The 14,549-nt window shown below is 38.0% G+C and overlaps 1 protein-coding gene across 1 annotated transcript in view; it reads left to right on the forward strand.

Moving 5' to 3' along the window:
* Positions 1-14,549, forward strand: part of RAB3C (RAB3C, member RAS oncogene family) — a 121,577-nt gene that overhangs the window by 96,808 nt on the left and 10,220 nt on the right. The window contains exon 4 of the mRNA XM_021534337.4: positions 6,444-6,568. Coding sequence (XP_021390012.1) covers positions 6,444-6,568 — 125 coding nt within the window. The remainder of the gene's footprint in view (positions 1-6,443; positions 6,569-14,549) is intronic.

The raw sequence follows: 14,549 nt of genomic DNA on the forward strand, positions 1-14,549 counted from the left end.
AATATTAAGGATGGAGTAAGTTTATTTTTCTCATTTTCATCCCCCTTTCTCTTCTCCATCCATTTCAGTACTTTCTGTTGCTGGGATGTCTTGGCCTATTCTCTTTCATACGTTATTAAGTACTTGCAGTCAGTAGGTGCCAGTGCTGTCACTGAAAATAAACATCACAAATTCAATATATCATGAATTCTGGAGAGAAGTGAAGCTGCTAGAATATCCACTGGGTTTTAAACCCTCCTTGACAATGACTGAGGTGCAATTTCCTCATTCTGGTGACATGTTCATCTACATCAGCTATTTTCTTTTGATAAATATTTCCTTTATCCATTGCTTCCCATGGTTTTCAATAATGATTTAAATAATTACTGAGGAGTTCATAAATGCAAGAGATAAAACTATTTATACTAGCCACAAGCCTGGAAGTTTTATGGCCTGCCAGTAGAGCACACCAGAAAGATGAAACAAGTAGAAAAATTTCAAAAGTTGCAAATGTGCAGATTTTCCTTCTCAGTAAAGGAAGAAAGATCCTGAGCAGTTTCTTAAAGATAGTTATGTTTCTATGTATGGCTCCAGCTTTTCATTTAGTTCAATTAAAATATGGCAAATGTTAGCATATTCTTTTTATTATTACTGATGTTATTACTACTTTTTTCTAGTATATTCCTGGTATGTCAATAACTGTGGCCACAAAAATCTAGTATCCAAGTACACCAAGAGTCTTTGTCGAGTTTTTTACTAGGATTGCTTCAAATTTTTAACCCTAGTACTCTTTAAAATTCCGATTAGAGAACTAAGTTGGGGTTTTGGTTGGTAGGTTTATATATTTTGAATGGCTTGTCTCCCACTAATACTAGACTGTTTACTGGAGGACAGATGAAAAGCCTGAAGCCACCTCTCTCCCTAGCCTGCCTGCAGCAAGGTCTAAGCACCAGTGCAGAGCAGCTGGTACAGAGCCAGATTCCAAATGGCCATCAAGACTGAGCATTGCAGTCATTTAATGTGCCATACAGAATAATCCTACATATGCCCCATTTTATTCATAGCCAAAAGGTAAGTGTGAAAGGGAGAGGGGATAGGTAAACTCCAAGATGTTGGGGCATTCTTAAGGCGCATAATCTATCAGTACTGCTGGGCATAATAATAGTTTAGGTAACATAGAGGTCACAGGAAAAAGAATGGAGCATATGGTGTACACTGAAGTGTAGAAAACTCTGGAAAACCTGGCTTGAATGGGAAGTGTGTCAGAGCTCCTCACAGACAAGGAGAGTGAGAAAGGATTCATGGCATAATTCCATCTGAAAATATGTGAATGACAGAGCTTCCCCTTACTATCCCTGTCCATATTAGAGGTTTGAGAGGGCAGTGGTGTGCCTTCCCAGATCACAGGATGGAGACTAAGGGAAGGAGGAAAGAAACCCTTGCTTCAATTACAGAAGGAAAATGATGTCTCCTGACAAAGTTGGAGAGCAGCCCTTCCTGCTCAGAGAGGCATGGACACTTGGCACAGTCTTTAGCAAATAAAGGCAGGAAGTTCAGCTGGGGACACTGAACACTTTTGAAACCCCTCCAAACTCATAGTTACTTCTCTCATACAGTATATCTTACCAAATAAATAAACTGAGAAAGAATAAATAACCTGGGCTCCACCTGAGATCCCACCACTACACTATGACATCTAATAATTCATCTAATGGACTTTGCAGTCACCATGCTGTAGTTAGACAGCAAATTTTAAAGATTAATCAGTGAACTCAACATAACAGTAACTTTAAAAAAATCCAGTTTGGTAGAACTTTCTTTAATTTGGTTTTGGTTTGTTTGAAGCTTTTTGCATAGCTTTGAAGCTTTTTTATTTCCTTTTCCTGGCAAGATGACGTACCCCAGTTCATTAAGTACTCCTTTCATAAATCAAAGCATCAGAAGTACAACATGTTTCCTGAACTTGTCTGTGCATGTGACTTACTACATAGTTAATCTAAAAAGCCTGTAAAAAAAGCCTACCAGCCTCTCTATGGCAGGCAAGTGTCCTTGGAGGACTTGGTCCAAAGAGCGGTGAATAGATTGAGGTATCTAAAAGTTATATTCATTGTATATTTACTCTATGTCTTTAGTGAAAGTATTTGCTTGCCTTCCATGCAGTCTGTGAGTGAAAATATACAAGAGACTATTCCAGGTTATATGAATATTTACCCTGGACATAGGTGAGTTAGTTAAAAGTGATCATATGAAGAGATTCAGAGTAAACTCAAGGTATGCCAGCAGTGGGTACAACCTGAAATATATTGAGTGCAGCAAACAGCAGGTTTGCTTTCCATATGAGTTTCTCCAGGAAACAATGCAGTGTTACCCAGTCATAGAAAAATTAAGCTGAACTCAGGAAAAAATGTATCCTGCTGAATCTAAGAGAGAGGTTGCTGCAGCTCCATACCCCAGATACAACCAGCAGTGAGGCTGAAGATCTATTCCCAGCAGGCCCTGTGCACATAACTCACAAAGGTACAAATATATATGTATATACACATGACCATATACAGACACATTGCAGGACCCAGGACCACCCAGAGTGCTCCCACAAACACCAACAGCATCATCATCCACATGCTGCTCCCCTCCAAAATGATGCAGCACCTGAGAAAGAGAATATGTACAGCATTCATTCGTGAGAATATGTATCTGTGCAGACATGCACATTGTGGCTCCCATCAGCTGGGGTCATAAACTCAATCTGACCAGTAGCTGCCCCTAGATCCCAGTCTCCTCAGTTTCTGGTGGCTGGACATAAGCCTCCAGTGTTGACTTGCAGTGATGGGTTTCATGCTGGACAGTGGGCTGGGACTTTCTTGGAACAACCTTGGAACAACCTTGGAAGGGACCTGGATGAGGTATCCAGGTATTTTTCTGAGTCTTAATTTGGTAACCTGCTTTAGCACACTCCTGCTCCACCAGGCTAGTGGACACAGGCTTTGGATAATCTGATGTTTCCTTCAATAGGCCTGAGAGAAGCCAGGGCCAGGATATTCTCTAGGCTCTCTCTCCTGCCATAATCTCTCTGTGCTTCTTTTGGATGTACAGATAAGCTTTTATCACCTAATCTAATGCGAACAGTCTGGTTTCCACAGCAGTAACATCAGAGCAGCTCCCCCATATTGCTCTGTGCTATCTACCTTTTGTTCCAGCATCTCAGCTGCCTCCAGCTGGGGTTGTGTGTTCCTGAACCCCACTCTGTCACACTGTGCAGCATTTGCTGCCAGCTGACCAAGAAAACACACAGGCCCCTGCCATTGTTGCCTGGGCAGTTATTTAAAAATCTCACTATTTTAAAATAAGCCAATAGCATTGATTTTGTTTGAATTCAGCAAGTGATCTTTTCTCACCAGGGGTTGGTAGAATTGCAGTACAGGGAGAACTAGCATGGTGTTGATCATGGAAAGAAATGGATCATTCCAGTCCTCCATTAATCTACCCCTCTGGAGTCTATACATTATAAAAATTCAAGTATGATGCAGATTGTCTGCCTTCCATAAAACTAGAAAGGGAAAGATTTACAGGGTCAATTACTATTGACATACACCAGGTTACTGTGAGTGAACAAGAACTGTCTTTTTCAGTTTACTGTAAACACCATCTTTGCCTTTTAATGTCTTCAATCTTCCTGAAGCTGAAGTTCTTTACAAGAATTTGTAAAGAGCACCTGTTTGTGTTTTGGTTTAATCAGAAGCCTTGGTCATTTGAAAGGTTATGTATTCAAGGAGCAGCAAAATCTCTTTTTTTTTCAAGTGACCTATGTGTTGGCTTTGGTGGAAAGTTGTGGGAATCAAAACCTACAGAAGCCAACAGTGGAACTATATGTATAAAAGAAAACATAACAGTGATAAGCCTATTATATACTTTGAACCAAGCTTCTGCTGATATGGTGTGGGACATGAATACATTTGACTAATTTTCAGTCAGTTATATTTTTACACTACTGAGTTATTTGCAAAATGTAAGCCTTCTGATTTGTTTGCATGGACAAGATATCTTCTTGTTATTTAAAAAAAATAAAACTAGAAGATGAGACAAAAGCAAGACATTAAAAAAAAATCTATTAATAAAATAAGTTGCTTTAGTAATAAGAATTTGAATGCATATATTTGCAGTTGTAAAGTAAAAAGATCACAGCTGGCTGCAATAAAATGAAGGGACCTCTAGGCAAAGTCTGCAAAACATGGCTGAATGAATGCTCTTTACAGTTGTCTGATAATATTTCTTCAGGCTGTATTTCTTCATCAGTTTATTCTATTTCAGCTTTACAGATTATGTAAGTAATTCCTTCTGTAAAGCTTAGTATCTTTTCTGTGTATTTTTCTTTTGAAATGTATTTGATTTCCTGCTGACATAAAGGCAATAAATTGGCTCCCAACTAATAACTTCAGAGCTAAGCTCTTCTAGAGTCCTTAATGGACTAATATACTCTGACATATGAGGCACTAGTATTTGCAAAGTTGCTGTGGTGACCAGTGTAATTTGAGTTAAAAAATACAATAATAATTCTACTTTGCTTAACCACTCAGTGTGATTCCGAAAGGACATTTCCACCAAAGTGAATGCATGCTGTCCTTTTTTTCTGAGAAATTGTATTTTTAGTAAAATATAAATTCACGGGGAAGTCTGACTTCTTTTTGGTCACAGTACCTTACAGTGACTCAAATTACTATTAAAACAGATTTAAAGTAGCACAGTGTCTACTTCTTGAAGAAAAGATCAGGTTAGGTCCAAGGGAACAATCTGTAGCACAAAATGTCTGGGACTTGCTTCCGCTTCTTTTTGGTCACTATGATAAAGTGAAACATTCCTAAAAGCAGTGATCCTTCCCTTTAAATTTCTCTGCCTGTCACTGCAAACCCATCATACATGGCCTAGAGGTTTTTTTGACTCATGCATGGAACCTGTAGGCAATGGCATTGGACCCAGGGTCACAGTGATAGCTGTAGCAGCTTTTGCCCATGGCCATACCTCTGGTTTTGCAGTAAGCAAAGCCAGCTGGGGAGATGTGGCCCATTTTCTGTCTTCTGCTAGAATTAGTTGTCAGACTAGATCATTTTTTTTTGAATGTAAGGCTTTGCAGACAGGGGTCTTAATGAGTAGGGATGATGGTTGTGTTATGAGAAGGGGTCACTAGTGAGTGTACCCATGCAGTACCTATGCAGACCAGCTTCCAAGACATTTCAGTGACAGATTTTTGAAGCTATTTCATCTTTTGTCAAAGAGACTTTGAGAAAAAAAGTCCATCATATGCCACAGGATCCATTTCCAGGATGTCCTCTCATAAACATGTAGTTACAGAAATTAGTTTCTGTTCTCTTGCCATTTTCCCAAGCACTCTTGCATTGTCCAAGAAGGGAGGGAGGGAGGGAGGGAGGAAATGGTGTGGGCCAGGCTGGGAGAAAGAAGTATGCTCTCTATCTTTTTCTCTCACCATTGATCAGTGATCCCACCAAAAACTTAGAGCCTAGAGCCAGACATAGTCACAAGCCTATGACAAAGCATAAGTGCTTGGAGTAGATTTCCTGCATCCTGTGTTACCTTCAAGAGCACCTACTGCTCCCAGTCAGAAGGTGGTAACCAGCAGAATCACTCTTGGCTGAGCCTAGAAACAGCCATGGAGTTTTCTTTCTATAGAGCAGATATGGGTACCAGCAGAATGGTGGCTGGCAGAAACTGATGATTACGAGTATGGTTCCAAGTCACCCATTATCTGCTCACATTCAAAGAAAGCACTGTTAGCTGTTTCACCACCAGCACTCATGGTCCCTATGGTGTTTTAAAGCCTCAGATACTTCCATTCAGCTGCAGACATGGTTAATGCTTCTATAATTTAAATGGAAGGTAAATCAGAGTTCAAACTCAATCCCTGCCCATGGTTGAATGCACAATGTAAGTGTTGCTGACCTTCTGGTAGATAAAAGACCTGCAGAGGAATGTGCTGGAGAGAAACAACAGAAGGAAGAGAGCCTATCTCTGAAAGTTTTGGTTTTGCTGTTACATTTACATCCTGATCTCAAAAGTAAAAGATAAGAAATTAATACATGTAATTATTAATTAATTAATTAATTAATTAATAATTTTCTTTCAGAACTCTGTTTTTAGATTATAATGTTTGTGTTAAAATGTGAAAATGGGAGAAAGTATCATCTCTTCTTTCTAAAAGTAAAGGAAGAATGTTGATGGCAGGAGAAAATATTAATTTTAGTGAGCAAAATCAAAACCTATGTTGATACTATCTTTGTAACAGTAATATCTGACAGATAATCCTTAGCTTATTTTAAATCTGTAATTATTTAGAATCATGTTACCCTAGTTGTCAAAATCAGTATTGTCTCTTTCTTCTTTTTGCAACTCTGTTTGAAATTAATGGGGAATTTGTTTTGCTTTGACTCCTCTCTCTCCTTTTCTCTTTTAAGGTCAACTCAGATCAAAACATACTCTTGGGATAATGCCCAGGTTATTTTGGTTGGCAACAAATGTGACATGGAGGATGAACGGGTAATCTTCACTGAGAGGGGAAAACATTTAGCAGAGCAGCTTGGTAAGAAATGACTCAACAAAAGCTTTCTGGTTGCTTTCATTTATTGCTACAATACTTGCAAAAAAAGCTCAGTCTGGTCAAAATATGTGTAACCAAGATCTCCTTGTCACTATTCCTATATAGGTAGGTAGATGAAAGGATATTTTAATAGTGGATATAATCTCATGCTGGTGGTTCTTAAATCATGTATATTCATAGGTTGATGACCTTATTTTTTAAAAAAATACTGTTTTCTGCTTGTACAATTACTTTTCCTGGTAAACAATTTCATCAGAATAATGTACCTTTCTATTGTATCTGTTTTAATAAGGGTTGCATACTTAAGAAAAAGAACTCCTTGAATGAATACATAAATGATTACTGTAAGTTAGTCTTTGAAAGATGACAGGAAATATTTAACAGAAGGCTATATCCAAAAAACTTACCAATATTTGTAAAGAACTGAGTTTCTCAAACTGCTTGCAGCCAAACCATTAACAGAGGATATTTATCTTTGCAAAAATACCTGCCATATTTTTATTTATTTTTCTATCTCTGTTCTTCCCACTTCTAATGTTTACTCATTGTACTAGGAGATAGGAATGTGTATGCATTGGACAAAGAGAGCCCAAAAATCTAACTGTATACCTTACTACAAACTTCGACAAGGTGCTGAAATGTTTAGCAACAACCATACATTTTCACTATAAAGTTTTAAATTTTCTTAAAGTCACATAAAAAAAATCTGAATTTCTATTCCTAGAACTATATTCCTATTAAAAAAAAAAAACAACAAAAAACCAACAAACAACTAATGCAAGGAATTGACAAGGCATCCCTAAGGTCATGAATTTTTCAAGACAATAAGGAACTTTGCATGTTTTACAGTCAAGAATCCTCAGATGTAATAACCAATGCTTGAAAAAAAGAAAAAAGGGTAATGAGATAGGTAACAAAACTCATGTTTCAGGCTTTAAAGCAAATTCTAACTCCTGGGGTTTAAAATTCAATCTTCGTGGAAGAAGATTATCCTCTATTTCCATATTTATCTACTCAGGAGGTTTCTTTTCTCAGATATATATCCTGTGGCTATCTCAAGGGCAGATTATTGTATTAGATAACTTGTGTCTCTGATCTAGTAATTTGCTGTAGTCAGACTGCACACACAATTGCTTACGTGTTTCCTGCACAGCTGCAATAATTTCTTAAATCTGCCCAGAGTGCAGAGTGGGTGCGATGATGTCAGGAACAGCAGAAGAAAGACTTTCGCCTAACTGTAGTAGATGAGATGGCCTTGCTGGCTGGTTTGGAGGGTATCCATTGTTTTTATACACACGGGACTGTCTTTTCTTTCTCTGGCAGTAAGTTGATAACAGCACTTACAGACAAGTTTTAAAAATAACAATATAGATTTTTGTGTCCAGCCATACATTCTAAAACTGTGGCCCCTTTGAACACAATGTTGATCACAGACAAAAGTCAGTAAGATTCACGAGTGCTGTACAAAAACTACACTGTGACACCCTCTGTTCTCAAGTGTGGTTTTATTTTCAGCCCTTGTTTATTTGAAGTCACTGAGAAAATGAACACATACATCTTCTGAGGTGAATATTCAGAAGGTCAAAGAGAGCACTGGGAATTTAACTCTCTGGGGAACATGATGTTCTGTTGAGAACAGTGTTATTGGAAAATGGGGCCTACTTTTGGCTCCTGACCTCTCTGAAAAGTATGGCCTTAAAGTTTATTAACAAGGTGTAATGATTAATTTCTTTAAATCACTGTGCTGGCTTATTTCTCAAGTGTAAACCAAAAAAGTGTTTAAATGAACCAAAAATAAGTCTCATTACTGTTGGAGGATGTCTGCTGAACTAGTCAAGTACCTTGTGGTACATCTGCATGTACACCTTTTTCATGGCACTATTCAATATTCAAAAAGAATGAAGGAATAGTTAGGAACTAAGACATCACCTTGAAGAAAAATTACAGAATCTTTATGAGGTCAGAATCTGTCTTGTTTGCTTTGAAGATTTTTTTTAATTTATTTTTAATACTATGACACTGACAATACCACTATGGATCATAGCTACAAACAGTGTTGTAGGTATTTTGTGAAAGATGTGAACTAGCAAACATGCAGTGATACTTTCTCTGATCATAGAAAATTATATTTGTGGGTCTCATGAACTGAATGCAATACATTTATATTCAATAGGCCTTTTGTATTTTTTTCCATGGATTTGTACAATGATATCTTTGAAGACATATAGAATCATGCCACCCACAACATCCTTTAAATATGCATAGTTTATCTGTTAGCTAGTGCTTCTTTGAATTAGCCCCCCTATAGTTTAATTTTATTTTTCTTCACTGTTATATTTTTACAAACATTGTACAATTGTTTGCTGCTACCTGCTCTGTACATCTCTGGGTTTCAGAGAGCTCTGTCATATTCCCTTTTGCTCCATAAGGTAGTTCCCAGAAAATTTAATTGTTCCAGGCATAAAGACACAAAGACATACATTAGTCATTCCTTATCATCCTATTCAATATTTTTTTAAAGTGTTTTTTTCAGAAATCAGTTCATGGTCATTTAACACAACAGCATCATTAACAGGTTAAATTTAGAATGAAATGAAAATAGATGAGATCAAATAAAGTCACATAACTTTTCCTCATATAAATATTATTCTAAGAATGTGTAGAAATGTAACAAACCAGCCAATGGAGAGAAATAATTAATGCAAGGTTAGTATTGATTTGCTAATGACAGCAAATATATTTAAAGAAGTTTGTTCATTAATTATTATCAAAAAAGGGTATGGAATAGAATTCTTATGATATTTTCTGTCTTCAGGAATATTTGCTCTGACTAGTACATGGATTGGCTATGGAGTGATTAGAAATATAATCAGCGCTTACACACTTTAAAGCATTTTAGTAAAACAAAAGTAGGAACTTCTTTTGAGCAAATTGCATGCACTCTTGCCAGCTGAATTGCTCACACAGTTTTCTGAGATATTGCTCTCATGCCTGTCAGCTAAACTCATACATTCATAAAAGTTTGGTGTTGATTATCAGAAGAGAAATAAAAGGAATGACTCACAGGTGGCTTGATGTCTTGTTTCTTCTATTCACGGTCTGTATCGTATATTCATATTATAATCTACATAAGGATTAGCCTAAGGATTAGCAGGTAGAGGTATGCACAGACCTTTGAATAAAGTCTGAATAACTGCACAGGGAAAGGGATAGCTGCATATCCAATTTGACATACAGTTTTTCCATTTATTTGGGCTTTTTTACTGTGCCTGCTAATTAGATACATCAATTTTTATGTGTAATTTGCTTTCTCAGGTTCTTCTTATACTTTGCCATCCAGGATCAACCATGTCTGGGGGCATTTATCATGTCTAAACATGCCCTAGGTTGCACTTGCCTGTTTTCTAAATTTATCCTGTCATGCTCTTTCTCCTAGAGGCCAACATCCAAGGTCAGAAAAGAAAATGAAACAGGCGTGGGTGAGCTCTCACACTCTCTTCTGCAAGGGGCAGCAGAAACCAAGACACACACAATAGTCAGGGAACCTGCAAAGGCCTCTGGATATTATGTGTGTCATAGTCAGCAGTGCCTGTGAGTTCAGCACCCCTCCACAGCTTGTCACTCAAAGAGATAGTAATTTCACCTCTCAGGTGTAACTACATACCTTATCACCATATTTTCTCTTCTTATTTGGGTGACTTTTTCTTTTTTATTATTTTTTTCTTATTTTTTTTCTTATTTCTTTTCTTTTCTTTTCTTTTCTTTTCTTTTCTTTTCTTTTCTTTTCTTTTCTTTTCTTTTCTTTTCTTTTCTTTTCTTTTCTTTTCTTTTCTTTTCTTTTCTTTTCTTTTCTTTTTCTTTTCTTCTTTTCTTTTCTTTTCCTCTTCTTCTTCTTCTTTAATTTTTCTTTATTTTTATTTTATTTTTACTTCCTTTGTTTTCTCTCTCTCCTTCTCTTCATTCCCAGTGCTTTGAAAATAATTTCCACCACAAACAAGAAGAAAAAAATTCTTACTTCAAACAGAATCATCCTTCCCTGACTATTTAATTTCCATTTGTTTTTGGCTCATATATTTATGTAAGTAATGGTTTTGCCAGGGAGACAACAGAGAGGATTGAGCTGTGATTGCATTTCTTCAAATTAAACCATTCAGCATGCTAGTAAGCCTGAAAGTGGGGCATTTGTCAGTGTTGGTGTCAGATCATACAGAGGGTGCAATTGTATGTGGTCCAACCCAGCCTGCAAGAGCAGAGCTGCTGCTGAGCTGGAAGAGGAGCACAACCAGTTTCTGAATCCTTCCAGGGCTGGGGCACTGGGCAGCAGTTCCTCAGAATCAGGGCTGGGGTGCACCCTCACCTGCCAGAACTATGAGCCCTGCAGGTAACACATACATTAGGCATCTGTGGATGTGCTGTGCTAGGCAGCTGTGAGTTTAGGCACTGAAGTGAAGAGACATTTTTAGTGCTGTAATTTTGGCACATAAGTCAGGAACCAAGTGGGAACTGACACCTCAGCACACAGTTTGCTAGATCAGCAAGTTCTGTTTTGCCTCTGTGGCTGACTGGAGACTGTGGTGCACAAGGCAGGGTCACCCACAGCTTAGAGAGCATGGACATATGGCTGAATCTAAATTTGCATTGAAAATGAAAATAATTGGGTTGTGCTGCAATATGCTGGTTCAAACTTCCATCCTTCACTGTTTTTTAGCTGTTTTTAATGAGCAAATGTTAGTTCCAGGGGAAAGAGACAGACTGACAGCACTGACAAATGCATCTTCTGTTTAGCTACAGCACAGACAGGATATTGGCAGAGCAATTACAGGCTCCTGTCCTCAGGATGCTCTTTTACTGAGAGGAAAACCAACCTGATGTTGCTTTCACATACTGGAACCTGCATTACAGCAAAGTTATTTAATAACAATGAGAAGCAAAGGTTTGCTCAGCCCATGTCTTCTGTAAACAGACACAAAAAAATCTTTGCCAGAAATCTAATTTATTACCCAAATGTCTTAATTTAAAAGGTATCTGGAAATTACAATCAAAATTAATATAACTGGAATTTATATTAAAGATTCTGTTCCAGAAGACTGGAAAATGAGATGTTAGCTAGAGTATGACCAGTAACAGCTCCTTGGGTCTCCTCATTCTGCCAAGCTGACAGTCCCCCTTTAGCTTTGTTGTGATTAATAAATTTAGACACTCTAAAGACTGGATACATACCTTAGCATTTCTGTTAATAATGTTTATCTTCCTTTTAATTCCCTATCTTGAATGGTGATAAAGCACTGCTCTTCACTGAGATATATTATCAGAGTCCTGTTCTGAGGCTCAGTGTTGTTTTCATAATTTTCTGATCATAGTCCAGCACTTGGGCTTGTTAGCACAGCAGAGATCCTATCCTATTGATCTAGAGAGTAAAGCACAGCAAACCAGAACCGCTGCCATAACCAGATAGTTGCTGATGTAGGAGATACTTTGAAGAACAGCAGTGGTCTCCAGCTACTTTCAGCCCAGTTTCCTAGGAGAGATGACCTTTGCAGTATGCCATGTATGTCCTTTCTCTCTTTGACTAAAAAATATTGACAATTCTGAGGAAGTGGACATCTGAGCAGAGGAGAAAGGTCTTGCAGGTGCCTTGACTGACAGCCTGTAATGTGAAACCAAAACTTATTAGATACTATTCATATCAGACAAGAAGGTAAGTGCCTGCCAGTGCCCCCTCAGAACTACCCACAGGATGCAATTTAAAAAAAATAAGGCCTTATTAACTCCTCTCCTTTATATACAAAGATATTGTTAAATTATTCCTTCCAATGACTTCCTGAAGGTTGCCTTTACATCCTACTCTTACAGAGAGAGCAGCTTCCTGCAGCCATTTCTTGCTCTGATGTTGCAGTCTCCTATTACTCCTCTCAATTCTGGATTGAACAAGATACTGACAAAAGCAGCACTAAGGACCACAGCTCAAATTTGTCTTCATGAAAGTTAAAAAGGATAGTTTTTGAGGGAACATGTCCTTGTGGACATCTGTAAAACATAACATCAGGGGTGATAAATTAAACAGTCTTTATTGCAGAAAAACACTCTGAAGCCAAAATGCCTCCTGCTCAACTTGTGAAACATCAGCATAGATCTTGTCTGTATTGTCTGTGGAAATGTTAAAATTTGCTGTCTAGCCTGTGCTCTTGATGTCATGTTTTCTCAGGAAGATGAGAGGGTGCAGAATGTTCTTCTATTTGCATATGACTCTGCTTTCTGGGCTTTTTTTCTTTCCTGTGTTTTGAAAGCAGACATAAACAAGTGTTAATGAGCAGTTATTAAGGAACCTCTACAGAGCCAGCACACATGTGAGGCAGAGAGTGTACAAAGTCAGTAATTCTGGCTGTGTGTATGATTCAGGAAAACCATCTAAATGTTCTGTGTGCATTGTAGATCACCAGGTGAACAACAGAAACATCCAGTGCCCTGTCTAGCTCTGCTGCTGTAGTGCTTTGTAGGAGCTGCCAAGAGCTTGCCAGCTTTCTTTTGAGTCAGTAGTAAGGAAAGGGGGAATCAGCAAAGGAAAACAGAATTAAACAAAAAATAAGGCATTTGAAATATAATATTCCATGTTTCACACACTTTGTACATATGTTCAAGCAACACTTTGATATGTTGGATTTGCTGAGTTTCAGCTCTGTTCTGCCTGACCTACCCACTTACCTCTTGGGCTTGTCTACACAATAATCTCCTCTGCCTGGCCTCATCCACATCAGCAGTATAGATAATCACAGGTGGTGTTCTCTGCTTCCCTGGACAGCACCAGATAACTGCCTCACACTTATACACTCATGGAAAATATTTTCTCCCAATTAATAATGAGCAGTGGAAAAAATCCCTGAAAAAAGTATTAAAGTCATAGAACTTTGGCTGCCATACACATGGGATTTATGAAGCTTAGGGTGTCTACGAGCCATCAGTAAAATAATTGCAAGATGAGTCAGGAGAGAAAGAGGTGTCATGGGAAAAAAAAAAGATCTGCAAAAGATTCCATAAGAAAATGAAAACAAACAGAATTCAAGTGCTGATTCCAGGCATGCATTGCTAGGAAAAATTCTGTTCAGCTCCTTGCAAGTGCTCCACAGGCAGGGTTTTCATTAAACAATCAAACAGCCAAATGAACCAATCTAATTTGTTGGGGTATCTTGCACAAGGTAATACTCTCATGAGAAACTGAATGCCTTGCCCAGGACAATCAGCTGCTGTTTAGGTACCTACAGGAGCCTCTCTTGCAAGAGTCTTTGTAAAGGTGTCTTTGGTTGCATCAGATGACATTCTGAGCTCCTGTTCTGCTAAATTTTTGTAATCCAGCTGGTCCTACCTGCTCAGTACATACCACGATGCTTTGACAGTGATTACCAGAAACTGCAAAAAATTTTTCTTAACTATCTTAATTGGCTTGAAAAGACTCTTCTGTGTTACCATTTCCACACCTGTGAGAGCAGTGTCTTACCTATGTGCAGCAGCATCTGTTTTACAGCAGGAACTGCCTGGAAGGAGCTCACATATATGCCCCATTCTCTTCTTGGGAAGATGGATATTTATTTGCACAGTCAAGCATATAAAAAGATCTATACACAGAAGGAGCTGTTTGGGCTAATTTCCCAGACTGTTCAGAATTCCCACGCAGACATTTCCAGTAAAGAATGCAGCATAAGTTTTATTGTGGAGACAACTGGGTGCTCAGTCATTTTCTCTCAGATCTGTCCATTGTTTCATCTGTGCAGAAAAGCCTAGCCTAGCAGGTCCAGGTAATTAATTTCCACGTTGATTGAATACCCCCATTGCCTGATATCCAACTATATCACTGCTATGACTTCAATTTCCTTCTTATATCGAAATCATATCTGAAGTTCCATAGAAATCTCCACAGTATTTTATTTGAATCAATTATTTTGTGCTTGACACTCTGTAACCCTCCATT

This window comes from Lonchura striata, chromosome Z, assembly GCF_050655825.1.
Source record: "Lonchura striata isolate lonStrDom1 chromosome Z, ASM5065582v1, whole genome shotgun sequence".
Classification (NCBI taxonomy): Eukaryota; Metazoa; Chordata; class Aves; order Passeriformes; family Estrildidae; genus Lonchura; species Lonchura striata.